This window comes from Narcine bancroftii, chromosome 1, assembly GCF_036971445.1.
Source record: "Narcine bancroftii isolate sNarBan1 chromosome 1, sNarBan1.hap1, whole genome shotgun sequence".
NCBI lineage: Eukaryota > Metazoa > Chordata > Chondrichthyes > Torpediniformes > Narcinidae > Narcine > Narcine bancroftii.
In genome coordinates, this window is record NC_091469.1 from 258,017,678 (window position 1) to 258,036,561 (window position 18,884).

Here is an 18,884-nt window from a genome sequence, read left to right on the forward strand (position 1 = left end):
CAGTACATTACTATGCAATGTTAGGTTTAGTCACTGAGTGACCTGCAAATAACAAATATTCTAACATTATTTCTACTGGAAAAGGAAGATTTGCTTTGACATGAATTTCATTCCTGCTTTGTACTTATACTTAAGGACTATGACTCATCCTCCAACCTAGGACATTGCTTCGCTTCACTTAATGTTGCCAACCACTGAGTCACCAGTTTTCAGAACATTATGAAAGGTAAGAAACAAGAGGGCCACCAGATAAAGAAAAAAATGGTTTATTTAGGAGGTTTTTTTAAAAGAGGGAAGCCTTTTGTTAAAATACAATTTAACAATATTCTATCTTCCATCAATTTGGAACCATAGAATACTACTGCAAAGAAACATCCCCTTTGACCCATCTGGTCCACACTGAAGTATTTAATCCGCCTCGTCTCATCAACAGCACTCAGACCATAGCTCCCCATACCTCCCCACCCATGCACCTATCCAATTTTCTCTTAGATCCACCGTCTTACTGGCAGCTCAGTCTGCATTCTCACCACCTTCCAAGTGAAGAAGCTACTCCTAATATTATCCTTAAATATTTCACCTTTAACCCTTAATTCATGTTCTTTAGTTCTTATCTCACCCAACCTTATTGGAAAAAACCATTTATCTTATCTATAGCCTTCATAATTTTGTATGTGTCTATCAAATCTCCCCCATTCTCTGAAGTGCAGAGAAAATTTACTAAAATGTTGCCTCGACTTCAGGAATTGAGTTACAGGGAAAAGTTAAACAGGATGGGACTTTATTCCCTGGAGTGCAGAAGAATGAGGGGGAGATTTGATAGAGGTATTTAAAATTATGAGGGGGATAGTCAGAGTAAATGTAGAGAGGCTTTTGCACTGAGGGTAGGTGAGATACAAAAAAGAGGACATGGGTTAACAGTGAAAGTTTAATTTTAGAGGGAACATGAGGGGAAACCTCTTCACACACAGAATGGTGGGAGAGTGGAATGAGCTGCTAGTAGAGGTCGTGAATGCAGCCTCAATTTTAACATTTAGAAAGATTTTGGACAGGTACATGGATGGGAGGAGTATGGAGGGCTATGGACAGGATGCAGGTCAGTGGGACTAGGCAAAAAAAATAGTTTGCCACAGAGTAGAAGGGCCGAAGAGACCTGTTTCTGTGCTGTAGTGTTCTATGATTTTATTCAACCTTTCCCTATAACTCAGCTCTTCAAGTCCTGGCAAAATACTTCTGTGCTTTTTCAATCCTTTTGATATATTTCCTGCAGGTAGGTGACCAAAAATGGTCCAGCTTTCCTGGTAACCTCCTTGAAAAACTCTATTGGTGAGACATGACCTGCCATGCACAAAACCATGTTAACAACCGCTAATCACTCCCTATCTATCCAAGTACTTATGTATCTGTTCTCATAGGACACCTTCCAACAACTTAATGATGTCAGGCTCCCTGGCTTGTAATTACCTGGATTATTTTTAAAAACTTTCTTGAACAATTTTGATTTCAGCAACCTTTAGCTTGTATGGTAATTTGAGTTTTTAAAAAAATCCAACCATTTTCTTACAATGAGTGATTGAAATGCTGCTCTGAGAATTGGTAGTAGTGAGTCAAAAATTATAATCTCACAACATACCCAAGTTTTTTTTAAAAATTGCCGAAACTAATTTAATGTAAATGATCACTTTGGATCCAGGGCAATGGAAATCTAGTTCTCCACCACTACATATCAGTTGAGATGAGATGAGGCTAATAGGATACAATATCAGTTTCTGAACCAAGGTTATTAATTACATTTAAGATGAAGCCTTCAAGAATAAATGGTCTGCTTCAATAGCTTGAAGCTGTAGAAACTCAGCTTCAAGCATCTATGGAGAAAAAAGCATAAACTACATTTTGGTTTGGAGCCCTTTTTCGGTAAAAAAAGAGGAGAGATGGCAAGAATAAAAGGAGGGGGAATGGGAAAGGGAGAGGTCAGAGACACACAGGGGGTGGAGACCACTGGAGGTTTGTGTGAAGCAAGTAGTGGAAAAAGATAGGATAGTGGGAGCAGGTAAAGAATAGATGAAAACAAAGGGATCCAATCCAGCTGTCAGAGCACGTATAAGAGAGATAGTATCAGTATGTACAGATATGAAATATTAGTAGGTGGAGGGTCACAGCTGAACCTCAACCCTCTTGCTTGATTCCGTTATTGTTCAGAAATCTACCCATCCCTATCTTGAATATTCTTGGTGACTGAGCCTCAACAGGTATCTACAGTGGAGAATTCAAAAGATTCTATTCTGGGGGGAAAAAATCTTTTCATCGCACCCCATGAATGGGTGTCCCTTGGTTATAGAGATGTCGTAAAGGAAAATGTCATTCTTGTATCTAACCTGTCAAGATCCAAAAGAATGTTACATGCTTCAATGAGATCATCTCTTATTCTTATAAACTAAAGAAAGAATAGGGCTAATCAACAGCATAAATCTCTGCTTCCCAGATGCTAATCTGGTGAACCCTTGTTACCCTCCCTCTCTCAGAACAATTAAAAAAAAATTTAGACAATCAGCATGGTAACAAGCCATTTCGGCCCACGAGTCTGTGCCACCCAATTAACTTACACCCTCAGTACGTTTTGAACGATGAGAGGAAACCGAAGCCCACAGGGAAAACCCACAAAGACACAGGGAGAACATACTAACTCCTTCCAGACAGTGTAGGATTGGAACCCTGGTCCCAATCGCTGGCACTGTAAAGGCATTGCGCTAACTGCCTTGCCAATCCATCTCGACCTTGACACAATATTGCAAGTGAGATTTCACCAGGCCTCTATACAATTGGAATACTCTTGTTCTGAATCCCTCTTACTGTAAATACAAGTAGATCACTTACCTAATTAGTTGCTGAGATTGGTTAACTGTCAGATATTTAATAGTCAAAGAAAATCTGGCTTCTTCTGAACACCAAGGCCTTTCAATTTATCACCATATAAAGATTACCTTGCTTTTCTATCTTTGTCCCCCTTTGTGGTCACTCCGTTCCATCTGCATCCTCCTAACTGCCACAAGCTCCATGCCAGCAAACTTTGACATATTACACTTGGCTCCCCCTCATTCAAATCTTTGATATTGATTGTTGATGGCTGGAATGCCAGCAGCGGTCCCAACAACACCTCTTAGGTCAGAGTCTCTCCACACAAAATGACTTGCTTATTTTGAATCCATCTTCAGTTCATTAAACAATATGCAATCTAAGCCAATATAGTTGTTTGTTTTTATTTTCAAAAAGAACTAAGGTCTTCTGAAAGTCCAAAGAGACCAGATTCATTTTTCCCCTCACCTATTTTACTAGTTTCAACTACAAAAGAATTTTGCTGATTTGGTAAACATGTTGCTCCCAAACTATTATTTCTTTCTAATTTTTCTCCCCACCACTTCCTAATGAAAAATGTTTCTATATAGCACTTTACCCACTTCTAACATCAGGCTAGTTGGTCTATAATCCCCCTTTTCAATTATCTGTTCTGTAATAGTGGGGTGACATTTGCTACCTTCCAATCTGTGGAAATCACTGAAAAAATATTCATAATTCCAGAAGATTATGAGTACATAATGTTTCAGAAAGGTTTTCACTTGCCCAGCAACTGAATAATTAGAACAGAAATTCCACGTCGACAGAATAAATCTCAGAAAAAGTTCATAAATTGAGAAGTCTAAGGAAAATTCTTCCACTACATTGTATTCCTCAGCATGAAGAATTGTACACTATTTATTGTTGCATAAAAACTTGAAGAGACTATTCCCCAAAAGTCAATATATTGAAGTCAAAAAAATACACAAATCTAAAGCCCATACATTGAGAAGTTGCAGAATTCCACTGGAATATAACAGAGCAAAAGGCAGATGAAACCAGTTATTCGACAGTCATGTAGTATTTTCTGGGATTTCTCCAGACATCATTACTAGATGTGCTCAGAGACTCAAATGTCTCAGTTAAGGAGTGGTGCGGAGGTGGGAGCACCTTCTGGTACTTGATTTTCCATTGACGCCATTTGTTATACGTCACTGCGCACTATGGCTTATACTTTCAAATCCAGATGTTTGCAGGATTCCAGAATCTGACAAGTCTGACAATTTTGAGCCATTGGGGACCTCCTGGACAATGATCAGGGTCTAAAGCTGCATCTAACTTTGTTGTTGTTTTTACAGGGACAATGTTCAACTGGAATTCAGCCCAAACTCCACTTCCATATAGTACATTAGAGAACCGGACGTATAAACCTATTTGCCAATATTAAGTATTGGGCAAGTCGCAATACTGAGAAATGATCAGGCCTATCTTGCATCTTTTGTTTTGCTGAATGTGGAGATGCATGATAATAAAACCTGAATTGATCCTCATTCAGGGGCCCTGTAAAGTGAAACAAAATGACCACATCCACCTCATGCCACAGAAGCACCATGGGACATTTCCTATTTAAAAAAAAGCCTGATAATTTCCATTAAAATCCTCCATTGGAAATATGCTATCAATATATGTAACTACAGGCAACAGAATAAAGATGTTGCCAACAGTTAACTGCGTTCAGTTAAAGTACATTTTATTTACAGTTGATTGACAAGTTATTAAAGATGATACAAGCATACAACAGATAAAAACACCAGAGATATTTTTGTAGGTGGACTACCACTAATTATTCCTCCCTTTGTTTTGGAGATATTCATTTAATTCAGTTTACTCAATATCTGTTCCCATGAGAACATGACAGGCACTGAATTTAACTATTATTACATCCAATCTTTCAAAAGACAGGAAGAACTAGGACAGAGGCTACATCCTTCATTATTGCACCGAACAAACAATAACCCAAAGTGTGAGGCACGTCTGTTCTTAATTTCCCTTAACTATTATAACCAAGGAGTGATCTTTTAAAGGCAGCCTCCAGTTGAACATTGTCCCTGTAAAAACAAAACCGCCTCATTAATCGCACTGCATTGAATTTCTAACAATTCTTCTGCCAGTTTGATGAGTTTCAACCCATGATTAAAAATTGGACAATAAACACAGTCCATTCTCAGTTTAATATTTTTTTTGTCTGCAGTCTAGAAGAGAAAAACCACCAGACAGATTGATAACACATTACAACCAGCTGAATGGGTAGTAAAATACTGAGCACAAACCCAAGTCCTCAGTCTCAACTCTGGTCTACACAGAGCTTGACTTAGAACTTCAACAAGTGCAGTGCTCTGGCCGCCAAGACTCATTGACGGATGGAGGAGACAAAGTCAAGTAAATCAAACTGGATTCTGGTTTAATCTTAGCCTTGATATGAGAGAAGATTTAGGTGCGTGGACATTGTGATGAGGAAAAGATCTAGTCCAAGGGTAACATATGAAAGAAGCAGCCCCTTGTGCCTGCTTCACCATTGAAGAAGATCACAGCTGACTTTATTTTAAACTTTTAGAGTTACAGCACAGTAACAGGCCATTCTGGCCATGAACCCTTGCTTCCCGAATACTCCAATTAACCTACAAATCCTGTCCATTTTTGGAGGGTGGGAGGAAACCAGAGCACCCAGAGAAAACCCATACAGGTGGTGGGGATAATGTACATACTCATTACAGTAAGCGGCAGATTTGAACCTGGGTGGCTGCTGCTGTAATAATGTTGTGCCTCATCCTCACTTTCCAGCACAAATCCATATCCCTTGAAAATACTCACCAAGTGAATCTCCACAGTGCATTTGAAAAAAGAATATCAAAGATTCACGATTCATAGAATAGCACAGAATGTAATATTTCATGGAATCGCTTCCTGCCTGCCATAAGGCAAAGGCAAAGAGTCGCCATTAGCATCACCCAGTGGCTCTCACAGTAAGAGAGAAAGAAAATAAAAGAGAATCCCTTCAGAGTGAGTGTTCGTGGATTCGCCTCCAGGGCTCCTGCAGACTTGGCAGTCACTCCTGTTCGCACCATCAGCAACCCGAGCTCCAGATCCAAACCTCCGACACAATCAGGAAGCCTTTAGTGCCTGAAGTCCTGACGGAGCCTCATCACCCTGTTGAATCACCCTGTTGAATCCCGGCTCCGACACCTGATTCCCTGAGTCAGTCTCCAGCAGCCCACAGAATGTATGGGTCTCCCGACTGCAAGTCATCCGAAACCAGTGCAAGTCCCTCAGTCACTGAGCTCCTCACTGGCTTCCTGCTGCTGCAAAGATTCCCCACCCTCAGGATAAAGATATTTCTTCTCCATCCTGAATGGTCATGTTAAGAGTGGTTCTAAGCACCTCAGCCAGAGGAAACATCATAGCTACATCTGCCCCTTCAAGCTCTGTAAGATTTTTATCTGCATCAATGAGTTCACCTTTCATTTTATGAAGTCAAAAGAGTATTTGAACATTACCCAGTCTCTAAATTCAGAGATTTTAGATCAGAGCTGCTACCAGTGGATTGCTGTCCAGTATATCTTCAGATAGTCAGAAAAATGGTGAGAGGGTTGTAGAACTCCACCACCTTCCCAAATCCAACATCTTGGGCACTATTATAATGTAATCCATTATTTCATTCCATTTCAAACAGCAGCAAAGGGAGCATCCAAATTTATTAACAGGTAAAATAGATAAAGTTGGTTTCCTTTTATCATTCTTGGAATGTGATTTTTGGAATGGCAATATCTATTGTCAATTCCTAAGTTATATATTTGAACACAGGAAGTGTTGGAGCCCACCCTGCCCATTCTGGTAACCCTCTCCTTATTTCCCTGTACTCTGCAACTTATTCTCTTTTGCAACCCCAACAACTTCCCCTTGATACTTATTCCCTAACCCAGGGATTCATCTTCAGTAACCAAAGAACCTGAGAGCTCACCTTTGGAATGCAAGAGGAATCTGGAGCACCCAATGAGAACCTACATGGCTGCAGGGAGAATGCAGAAGCTCCATTTAGATCTCATCAAACTTAGATTGAATCTAGGTCCCTGGAGGTGTAAGGCAGTAGCATTAACTACTGGACCATTTCTGCCACCTCATTTGTCTCATGGCTTACTATATTGCTACATGGTGCATTTGGAGCCAACCAAGATATCACTGGAGTGAATTCACACATAAGGTTGGACTAGATAATGTTGGTAGGTTTCCTTAAAGGTACTCACTGAGGGTCCTATCAAATAGGTTCATGGTCATGATTACTTGGCATAGCTGGTGTATCCATCCTCTTAAAAACTTAATTTAAATTTTCAAATTCTAGTGGTGTTTTTTGACCTTACACTTAATGGATTACAAGCAAATGGATGAATAAAATTTACATTTCACTTTAAAATCAAAACCTAATGTTATGCTGAATCTGATATTGCCTGCAGATTAAAAAATGCACAGCATTTTGTGAAGCAAACAAGTGTTTTTTCTTGCATCACACATTACTGCAGCCAGTGGAGCTGGAAGGTGCAAAATCACATGTATCGGCTTGGATCACAGCTTTGCAAGTTTATGGACACAGTTTTAACATTAAACACAAATCTAGGAATTGTTAATGGAATTGTCAGCAAGTATGAAATATACTCAATTAACAGAGACACAAATCAACTCCCAATGGAAAACAGACAAGCAAATGAGAGTAATGTGGGCTACTACGGATAATGTGGGTGTTATGGGTGCAATGGGAAAATGTGGGATACTTTGCACTCTTAATTCTTATTGGATGAAAATGGATGAACATATGCAGCAGTTCCAAGCTTTCCAGATGTAGAAACGTGTCAGAAAATATTTAAGCAAAGAAGAGAAAAGAGGGTGAAAAAACTGACTATCGACAGTGGAATTGATAATGAGTAAAAAAAAAATTCCTGAAAAATCTTCCAAACTATTTAATGTGAAATAATTGAGTTTGTGGTACCATGGCCATTAATATGGGCAAATTTCTTTTACATTTAAAATACATGTAATATTGAAAATCTGATATAAAATAAAAGTTTCTCATCTCTGGAATGGCGTATACAGATATAACTACTCCATAACCGTCTTATGTTTGTCCCAGGGAGTATCAATAAAGCGGTAAAGCACAGAGCAAAAGTCATCGTAACCTTGGCATGCTTGTTGCAATAGATGAAGAAAATCTAAGCTACCTTTTTTTATCTTTTATGCTTTACTTTTATGCATCTTGAAGTTTTTAAACTTTCTACCAGGGTATTGATCATGATACAGTTAATTCGTGCCTATCTGGGAATCCAAAGGCAATAATTGTAGTACAAATGGTTTAGCTGGAAAAAAATTGCACACAAAACGATATGGGTAGAGAAATGGCAGGCAGAGTTCAATCTGGACAAGTGTGAGATGCTGCATTTTGGGAGGTCAAATGGAAGTGGAATCTATACAGTTAATGCCAGGGCTCTTACAAACATTGATGTGCAGATTAAACAGGAGGTTCGGATCCAGAGCTCCTTGAAAGTGGCAATACAAGCAGACCAGCGTGGTAAAGGTGGTACCTATTGTGTTCGCTTTCATTGGAAAAGACATTATAAAAGTAAGGAAGTCATGTTGCAGACTTTTTAAACTTTTGTTTAGCAGCACTTGGGAGTATTACAAATAATTCTGGTCATCCCACTACAGGAGTGAAATGGAAGCTTAGGAAAGCATACAAAAGAGATTTGCCGGGATGTTGCCCAGATCTAAATGATTTGAGTTATGAGAAGAGGTTGGACATTGAACCATAGAACACTACAGCACAGAAAACAAGCCATTCAGCCCTTCTAGTCAGTGCCGAAACATTATTCTACATACCTACATATGCAGGTTGTTTCTCTGGATCATTTGAGGTTGAGGGGAGACCTGATCCGTTTATTAAATTGTGAGCAATATTGATTCAGAATCTTTTCTCTCCCCAGGATAAAAATGTTAACTATTAGAGGATAGGTATTGAAAATGATGCTCATGGCAAATTATTTTTAAGAGTGGTTGGTGCCTGGGTTCGGCTGCAGATAGTGGGTGGAAGCAGATATAACAGTAGTGTTTAAGTGGCTTTCCTACAAATGCAGGAATACTAAGTGATCCATCAAGCAGCAGTTTTATTTTAACTTGGGCATTGTGTTCAGTGCAAACATGTGGCCCAAAAAGCCTGTTTCTATGTTGCATTATTCCATATTCTACTCGTAAAATTGATTAACAATTAACAATACAGAAATCCTTCATTACCCGATGAGATCAATTTATTTTATGGTCGCTTTGAAAAGGAGAATTCAATGGTACCAATGAGAAACCCTGCAGAAGGTGATGACTCTGTGACAATTGTCTCTGAGAACAACATCAGAAACATACTTCAAGAGGGTTAACCTTTGCATCAGGCCCTGATGGCAGACCTGGTAGGACGCAGAAAATCTGTACCAACCAACTAGCCAGAGTATTCACGGACATTTTCAATCTCTTATTGCTGCCAAGAGGTTCCCATCTGCTTTAAAAGAGCATCAATCATCCCATTGTCTAAGAAGAGCAGTGTGAGCTGACTCAATGACTATCGTCCAGTAGCACTCACATCCACTGTGATGAAATGTTTATGGAGGTTTGTCATGGCCAGAATCAACTTGTACCTAAATAAAGATCTGGACCCACTGCAATTTGGCTACCGGCACAATTGCACCAAAGCAGATGCAATCTCACTGGCTCTCCACTCAGCCCAGGATCACCCAGGCAACAGAAACTCATACATAGAGCTACTTTTCTACAGCTCAGCTTTCAACACCATCATACATACCATCAATACTGGTCAAAACCTGGGCTTCTGCACCTCCCTTTGCAATTAGATCCTCAACTTCCTCATCGGAAGACTACAGTTAGTACAAATTGGAAACAATGTCTCCCCCTCTGACAATCATTACATGTACACCTGATGGATGCATCCTCAGCCCACTGCTCTGCATCCATAACTGTGTGGCTAGGCATAATTTAAATGCTGCCTACAAATTTGCCAATGTCGCCACGGTTGTTGGCAGAATCGCAGAAGACTGTGAGGTAGATCAACTAGTTGAGTGGTGTCACAACAACCACCTTGACTCAACATTAACAAAACTAAGAAACGAATTGCAGACTTCAGGAGGGGGATATCAGGAGAACACAAAACAGCCCTCATTGAGGGGTCACCAGTGGAAAGGGTTAACATTTCTAAACATCTATCCTGGGGCCTTCATGTCATGAAGAAGGCTCACCAGCAGCTATAGTTTGTGAGGAGTTTGAGCAGATTTGGAATGTCACCAAAGACTTGCAACTTTCTCCAGGTGGACTGCGGAGAGCTTTTTGACTGGTTGCATCACTGTCTGGTAAGGAGATGCCAATGCACAGGGCAGGAAAAGGCTCCAGAAAGTTGTTAACTTGCTCAGCAATATCAAGGGCACCAGTTTTCACTCCATCGAGGACATTTATAAGAGATGGTGTCTTAAGAAAGCAGCCTCTATCCTCAAGGACCTTCATCACCCAGGCCATGCTCTCTTCACACTGTTATCATCAGGAAATAGGTACAGGAGCCTGAAGATTAGCACTCAGCAGCACAGGACAGTCTCTTTCCCTTTGCCATCAGATTTCTGAAAGGACAATGAACCAAGACACTGCCTCATTTACTCTTCTTTTGCACTAATTTATTTATTTTTAAAGTGTAATTTATAGCAATATGTGCACCTGTAATGCTGGTGCAAATCAATAAATTTCAGGACATGTTCATGACAATACATTCTGATCTGATTCGGATATATCCAATGTTGTCTTTCCTTGCCATCCCAATCTTCCTGGACTCTATTAATTTTAATTTTGTTTTAAAAGCCCTTGCAGCCCATGAGCACATACAGCCCAAATACGCTAATTAACCTACAAACCTCATACATTTTTAGAAGGTGGGAGAATACCGGAGCATCTAAAAGGAACCGCTGCGGACACAGGGGGAACATACAGACTCCTTATGTACGGTTGCAGATTCTAACCTGGACCACTAATGCTATAATAACATTGCACTAATCGCTATGCTAACTGTGCAGTACCAACCGTTAGATGGTCCTTCAACAACTGCCACGTCAGTTGGGGGGCTTGCCCATTAATAGCTGCTCCTAACCAACTCACTCTATGGCTCTTGTCATTTTCCCTCCCTCAATTTAGTATTTTTCTATAAGCCCCAAGCTTGTCCTTGTCCATTACTATCTTGAAAGTTAAGGAACCTAATCCCAATAAGAGCCCCAGTGAAACTGTAGTCAGTGGCTCATTTGCCAATATAAAGTCTGGTGCATCCCCTTTGCTTGTTGGACTATCTATGTGCTGCTTCAAGAGTAACGTAAGAGCTTACCCTTGTAAGCTTCATTGATAAGCAAGTGATGTGCAAATGATTTTGAATGAAACCACAAAAATGAGTCTGGGCGACATTCTTGAGCAGATGCAACTGTTAAAGACAAGTGTTGGGATCGGACCTCTATTTAACCCTTACTCAATGCAACTATGCTTGAACGTATTAACGGATAATTGAGCAGAATTTCCTCTGCAATGAACAAGAAATTAAAAAAAAACATATTAGAGATTTAGAGATGAATCAGTTACCACAGACAGGAGGTAATAATTTTGCTGTTTAAAGATTTTCAGTCCTGATTTTCTTTCCCACTGCCATCAGATTCCTGAATAATCATTGAATCAAAGATACTGCCTTACTTTTTGTGCACTTTTTTTTTTATTCATAGTAATATCATAAGATGGTTAAATATAAATGTTTGCACTATGACGCTGCCCCAAAACACTGAATTTCATTACTTGTTCATGACAATAAATTCTGATTCTGTGTTACAAATCCTCATGACTGAACAGTCCTTAGCTGCCTGTCAAGGCTGTCTATTCTCTGCCATTTACAATTAAAAAGCTTGAGGAGTCCTTAATTCCACAATAATACGAGACAGAGACAGAGACCTTGTTTGAAGAACAAAGAAAATGTCAAAGAAATTGAAGGCCAAGCTGTCTCCTTTTGTAAATAAAAGGATTCAGGATTTATAAAAAATTATCCTGATAATTTTTTGTCAAGCTCTGTAATATTTTACAACATTGACTTTGTTCATTTGTCACAAATATTTCCAATTGTGAAATTTCTATGCAGTAAGGGAACAAAGGAAGAGAACTCAAGCCAGGATATTGTACAGTTAAATTAGGAGGTAGGCATTCGTTTTCTAGCCAATGAAAACTTTCAACAGCCACTAAATAGGATTCTGAATGTGATATTTATAGATACATGTGAAAGACAAAATCTTCTGACAAAAAGTTTCTTTTATAATCCTTGGAGAAGAACAATTGCAAGTGTAAGGTATTTTTAATGTTGGTACAGAGCTGAAATGGATCACCTCCCACTCCTCAAGCCCCACTGTGTAATTGGATCATGGATTTCCTCATCTTTAGACCACCATCAGTGAGGACTGTTAAGATCATCTCCTCCACAATCTCTATCAGTACCTGCTCTACTCACTTTACACCTACGACTGTGGGGCCTGGTCTGACAATCACATCATCTACAAATTTGCCAACTATACCACAGTAGTGAGTTGTATAAAGAAAGGTGATGAGTCAGCATACAGGAGGGAGACTGAAAACTTGGCTGAATGGTGCACCAACAACAACCTTGCATTCAATTTCCTCAAAACTAAGGAACTGATTGTTGACTTCAGGAAGGGAAAGCCAGAGGTATACAATCCAGTGATCATTGGGGGATTAGAGATTGAGAGTGTGAGAAAATTTAAGTTCTTGAGAGTTACTATCTCGGAGGATCTTTCTGGACCCAATGCACTAATGGTATCGTGAAGAAAACATGTCAGTGGAGTTTGTGGAGGTGTGGTATGACACCAGAAACCCTAGCAAATTTCTACAGACGTGTGCTGACCGGCTTCATCATGGTCTGGAATGGGCATAAAACTCTCCAAAAGGTAGTGGACACAGCCCAGGACATCATGGGCAAAACCCAACCCACTATCAAGGACAGCTACAGGGAACACTGCTGTCAGAGAGCAGCAGCAATCATCAAGGATCCACCCCACCCAGCATGTCCTCTGTTTTTGCTGCTGCCATCAGGAATGAGGTCTAGGTGCCACATGACTGGTACCACCAGGTTCAGGAACAGTTGCTACCCCTTCACCATCAGACTCCTCAACAACAAACTCAATCAGAGACTCATTTAAGGACTACTGTGCACTTTTAATTTTTAAAAAAATTCTCAGTATTGCATAATTTGTTTACTTTCATTATCTGTTTACAGTTCTTTATTTGTTTACATGTTTATGCTGCGTACAGTTTTTTTGCACTACCAATAAGTGGTAATTCTGCCTTGCCCACAGGAAAAAAATCTCAGGGTTGTATGTGATATCATGTATGTACTCTGATAATAAATCTGAAATCTGAATCTGATCCATCATTCTTTCAATGAGATCCATAAGCCCAATGCCAAAAAACCCACTGATGCCAAGTATCTTCAAAACAGGCATCTCAGAATAAACATTAATCAATCAATCAAGCATGAATTGCCATTCGCAAATTTGTGCTCCAAAATTTATCATTCGTTAAGTGTGAAATGTTTCTCAATTTCACTTCTGTAAAGTCCATGGCTAAAGTTTTGATCAAACATACAATTGTAAGAATTTTTTTAAAAATAAGGCAATCCCTGATAATCACAAATGGTGATTATAAATCCAATGCCTTTACTCACATCGAAGACTCATGAAAGTAACACTCCTGCACCTTGGAAAAGCAGCTAACGCATGAAAAGACTCATCCCTAAAAGTCACACTCTCTTCACTTCCCTCCCTTCGGGAATAAGATGCACAAGAATGAGAACACATACTACCAAAATCAAGGACAGTTTCTTTTTCGTATTATCCTACGCCTGAATGAATCCCAAAAGAATAAAATTATGATGCCTTTGATCTGTGCGGAGCTTCCTGTAAATCTGTATTGTTGTCCTGTGTCCTACAGGTTGGACTATGCATGTCTGTTGGTCTGCTTGCAAAATAACTTCTAATACTGTAACTTGGCACATGAGACAATAAACTTGAACTTAACTGTACTATTTTAATTTTGAAAATATTTTGTTATATTGTTAGTCTGTGATATTAGCCTGAGTGCACATCAATCTTTATGATCCTGTGCTTTCTCCAATCACCTTTTGCTGTACCATCCTTGTAATTCCCAATTTATTATTTCCCTCTGCATTCATGCTCCAGCAGCCCCCTCAAACATATCAATGTTTTTGACATCTCCAAAGATGGGTTGCAAAAAGCAAGCTGATTCTGTGCTGCAGTGTAATAGGCATCAGCTTTGAAATTGCACAAATGCTAACCATTTTGTTCTATTGTGTGGTACCAAAGTCATTGCCCACTTATCGTGGTTTGAGTGGTTTGTTTACTTTGCAAAAAGTCATCCATATATTTTGAAACCATTCCCTGAAGGCCATAGCTCGAGACAAAATGCACTTCAATATTAAAAGCTACTTACACAGGCCGGCAAATGACGAGGTCTCCCTTATTGGTCCCATAGGCCAGGCCCATCCCAGGCTCTGGAAGCCAGCGTGCTGAGTTTATGCTAACATGCCTCCTCTGGTCTGGAGGCATTGGGTACAAAACGTTGAAAACTCTCTGCAAAGAGATTAAATGGCAGTTAGATACTTGGAATTCAGATGCCACACAAATTTTACTCCTTTCTGTATCAAATATAAACCAGTGAAACATTAAAAAATATGAAAAATACTATAAATGCAATGTATCATGCTGTGCTTTTATATGCTGTATTTAGATTGGGAGTCTACATCAATGGCGTGGGAAGTGGTTGGGGGAAAGGTTAGGGAGATTATAATTCAATTAAACTAAATCAAACAGGAGAAGTCATTGATATTGGAATCTTACATAATTGAGATGTAGTGGAAGGCAACTGGTCTGTGAAAGTTGCATAAAATGTCATGAATTTACATTAGTTCATTGATAATTTTATGCTTGATTGAGGGTTTGATTGATCTCAGTTGGTTCAACTGAAAATCACAGGCCTGCGTTTGGGAAGTGATCAAAGCTCTGAGAGTTCCAAATCCTGATGGAATGAGTCCACAAATCTAAATATCGACAAAGATTCATTCAGCTTTGTCCTGAATCCAGGGTCTCTGTTCAGTCACTAACTGAAGAAGGGCAGGTTGTAACAGAGTGTTGTGGGACCAGGCTAGTATCACTTAATTCTTACTTAAAAGAGAGAAGCTCAAATCAGATACTTATTGCCATGTAATAAAACAGAAAGGTGAATTGCCTTTAGTCTGCTATAAGGCAAACAAAGATTCGCCATTAGCATTGCCTAGTCAGAGAAAGAGAAGCAAAAGAGAGTCCCCCCTCAGAATAACCAAGTGTCCATGGATTTGCCTCCATTGTTCTTGCAGCCTCTGCAGCTGCACAAGACTCCAGTTCAGTTTAAACCATTATCAACCGGAGCCCAGATCCAAATAGTCCTTCAATGTCAAGTCACCAGCAGCCCACAGCCTGTGTGGGTTCCTCACTTGCAAGAAGCCAACAACTTACTGTTGTGTGATGGCACAGGATGGCACAGCCTGTTGTGTGCCCTTCAGCCACTGAGTCCCTTGTTGCTCTTCCACTTTGGCCACCATCCTTAGGCTCGTCTTCTATACTTCTCCATTGGGAGTGTTCTCCCCATTACTTGTGCCCTGAACCAGTTTGCTACTCCCTTGGAGTCTGCAAGCCCTTGAGACCTCTGTTGATCACAAGCGCTGCCATCTTGGCCTCAGACCCTGTGGTCGCAAGATTTTAAATAAAATATCGTCGGCTTCTTTAACAGCCCTTTTAAAGATTGGACGGTAGGACCCCTCAGGAGAGTGCTGTGTCTCTGCCACCCCTCTCCCCACCCTACCCACTCTCCTGGATCTGTACCAGTCTTAAAAAAATAACTAGTGCAAAAAAAAGAGAAAAAGTGAGGTAGTGTCCATAGTTTCATCATCCATTCAAAATCTGATGGTGGCGGGGGAAGAAGCTGTTTTTGTAACATTGAGTGTGTGTCTTCAGGCTTCTGTACCTTCTCCTTGATGGTAGCAGTGAGAAAAAGAACATGGCCTGAGTGGTGAGAGTTCTTGCTTTCTTGAGGCACTGCCTCTTAAAACCATCCTTAATGGAGTGTCGTGCCCATGATAGCGCTGGCCAAGTTTAAAATCCTCTGTAGTTTGTTCCTGTCCTGTGCATTGGCAACTCCATACCAGACAGTAATGCAACCATTCAGAATGCTCTCTATGGTACATCTGTAGAGATTTGTAAGACTCTTTGGTGACGTACCGAATATCCTCAAACTTCTAATGAAATGTAGCTGCTGACAAGCCTTCTTCATAGTTGCATCGACATGACGGTCCTAAGATAGGTCTTCAGGGATATTGACACCCAGGAATTTGCAGTGATGACCCCTTCATGAGGTCTGGTTTGTGTTTCCTTGGCTTCCCCTTTCTGAAGTTCACAATCATATCCTGAGTTATACTGACATTGAGCGCAAGATTTTTTGTTGAGACACTACTGATTGGTGGGTAACTAATATTAAAACTGCAGTTGTCAACTGTGTAATTAGTTGACCACCAGGGCCTCACTATAGATAAACAATGTCTATTGTAAATTTGACATTTTAACAGAAAGGCAAATTGGGAAACTGAGCTAAGGATAACAGTAGATGACATTAAAAGAGGATGGTTCATGAAATTATATTTTTTAAAGAACTTTTATATAAAATGGCAGTTTGCAACTGGAATCTAGAGCATTACAAAAATTAAGTGCTGTGAAATGTTCCACAGGAACATCATCCCAACTTTTTTAATGAAGCAATAAGTTTACTTTCATCAATTTGATTCAATTAATAGCAATTTACTATTTAAGTCAGAGGCAGTAGATTCATGCCCAACTCTAAATCGTGAGGACTTTCTCCAGTTTGGTTCCCTTGCGCAAGCAGATTAATGCTCCATAGACAAAAGAGGTCACAAAGTCCCACTTGGTTCTCCCGACAGATGTGGAGGGTCCCGCATCACAATTAAATCAAAGGCAAACTTTTCATTCAAAGCTTTATTCTTTAAAGAGACGTATAAAAAGAGATTCTTGTTGATGCCTTGAGTAATTGACATGAGGTGCAAAAGACAATAAATTTCAGAAAATAACATTCAGTGTAAGCTTTTAAATTATCAGCACTTGAATCTCATCTCCACCTTCACCGATCCTAACACATGAATTCTTTGAGGACAGCATTGCTTCAAAAAAGAATATGAATTTGAACAAATTATAACTGTGCTGTGACAATCCTGAACATCTCAGCAGACTTGACTTCCAATGCTAACTGAGCAAGGGACACCACATATAAAACAAATCCCCACATCTACGATGAGAGTTTATGCAAATTTCAACATGGCATATAAATGAATAATAAGCTGCTATTTTCAGTTAAAAATGCTGTATTCCTAGGTAGCACACTCTCAAACAGCTGACATTGCCAGCCTCCACACTCTCCTAAGGATAGTTTCTATGGTGAACCATTGCACAGGTACCAGGGATACTCTTTCCAGTAAATACAGGAAGATGGGATTGCTCAGCTTCAGATCCTGGGTGTTATGTTTGCTATTTACTACCACCATTCAAGTTTTTCACAGATCTTATTTAACCTACAATAATAATTTGAGTCTTCACAGACATTTTCATCCTCTCATTGCTGCAGTCAGAGGTTCCCATCTGCTTCAAAAGGGCATCAATTATCCCGCTGCCCAAGATGAGTAGTGAGAGCTGCCTCAACCACTATCGCCCAGTAGCACTAACTTCTACTGTGATGAAATGCTTTGAGAGACTGGCCATGGCCAGAAGTAACACACACCTAAACAAAGGTTTGGACCCACTGCAATTTGCCGATCGTCACAATCGCTCCACAGCAGACGCAATGTCGTTGGTTCTTCCCTCAGCTCTGGATCACCTAGGAAACAGCAACTCATACATACAGCTGCTCTTCATCGACTACAGCTCAGCCTTCAACACCAATGTTCTCTCAGTGCTGGTCAAGAATCTTCAAACTCTGAGCTCATCGGAAGACTGCAGTCAGTATGAATTGGAAACAATGTCTCCTCCTCACTGATTATCAACACAGGCTCACCTCAAGGATGTGTGTTTAGCCCATGGCGCTACTCATTATACACCCATGACTATGTGGCCAGGCACAATTGCAATGCTATCTACAAATTTGCTGATAACACCACAGCTGTCGGCAGAATCACAGATGTCAATGAGCATAACCAAGGAGCTGATTATGGTCTTCAGGAGGATGGCAGGTGAACACGACCCAGTCCTCATCGAGGGGTCGGTAGTGGAGAGGGCCAAGAACTTCAAATTCCTGGTGTTAACATCTCCAAGGATCTGTCCTGGAGCCTCCATGTCGATGCAATCATGAAGAAGGCTTTCCAGCAGCTATACTTTGTCAGGTATTTGAGGAGATTCGTATGTCAATGAAGACTCTTGCAAAGTTCTACAGGTGTAACGTGGAAACCATCTGGCTGGTTGCATCAATGTCTGGTATGGAGGTCCCAACTCTCAGGATGAGAATAAACTCCAGAAGGTTGTTAACTCAGCCTGTGATATCACAGGCACCAGACTTCACTCCACTGAGGACATCTACATTAGGTGGTGTCATTAAAAAAAGCAGCCTCTATCCTCAAAGACCCCCCAGCACCCTGGCCACTCACACTTTACTCTCCTACCATGTGGAAAAAGACATAGGAGCATAAAGATGAGCACTCAGCGGCACAAGGACAGTTTCTTCCCCCACTGCCATCAGATTCCTGAATAATGAATGAACTAAAGACACTGCCTTACTTTTCGTGCACTATTTTGGTTTTTTTTAAATTTATCATTGTAACA

At 40.2% G+C, this 18,884-nt stretch overlaps 1 protein-coding gene across 4 annotated transcripts in view; it reads right to left on the bottom strand.

The window, feature by feature from the left end:
• The window catches only part of LOC138742032 (activating molecule in BECN1-regulated autophagy protein 1-like), a 427,572-nt gene that overhangs the window by 61,798 nt on the left and 346,890 nt on the right, over positions 1-18,884 (bottom strand). For all 4 annotated transcript variants that reach the window (XM_069896235.1, XM_069896241.1, XM_069896227.1 and 1 more), the window contains one exon: positions 14,464-14,603. In XM_069896235.1, coding sequence (XP_069752336.1) covers positions 14,464-14,603 — 140 coding nt within the window. The remainder of the gene's footprint in view (positions 1-14,463; positions 14,604-18,884) is intronic.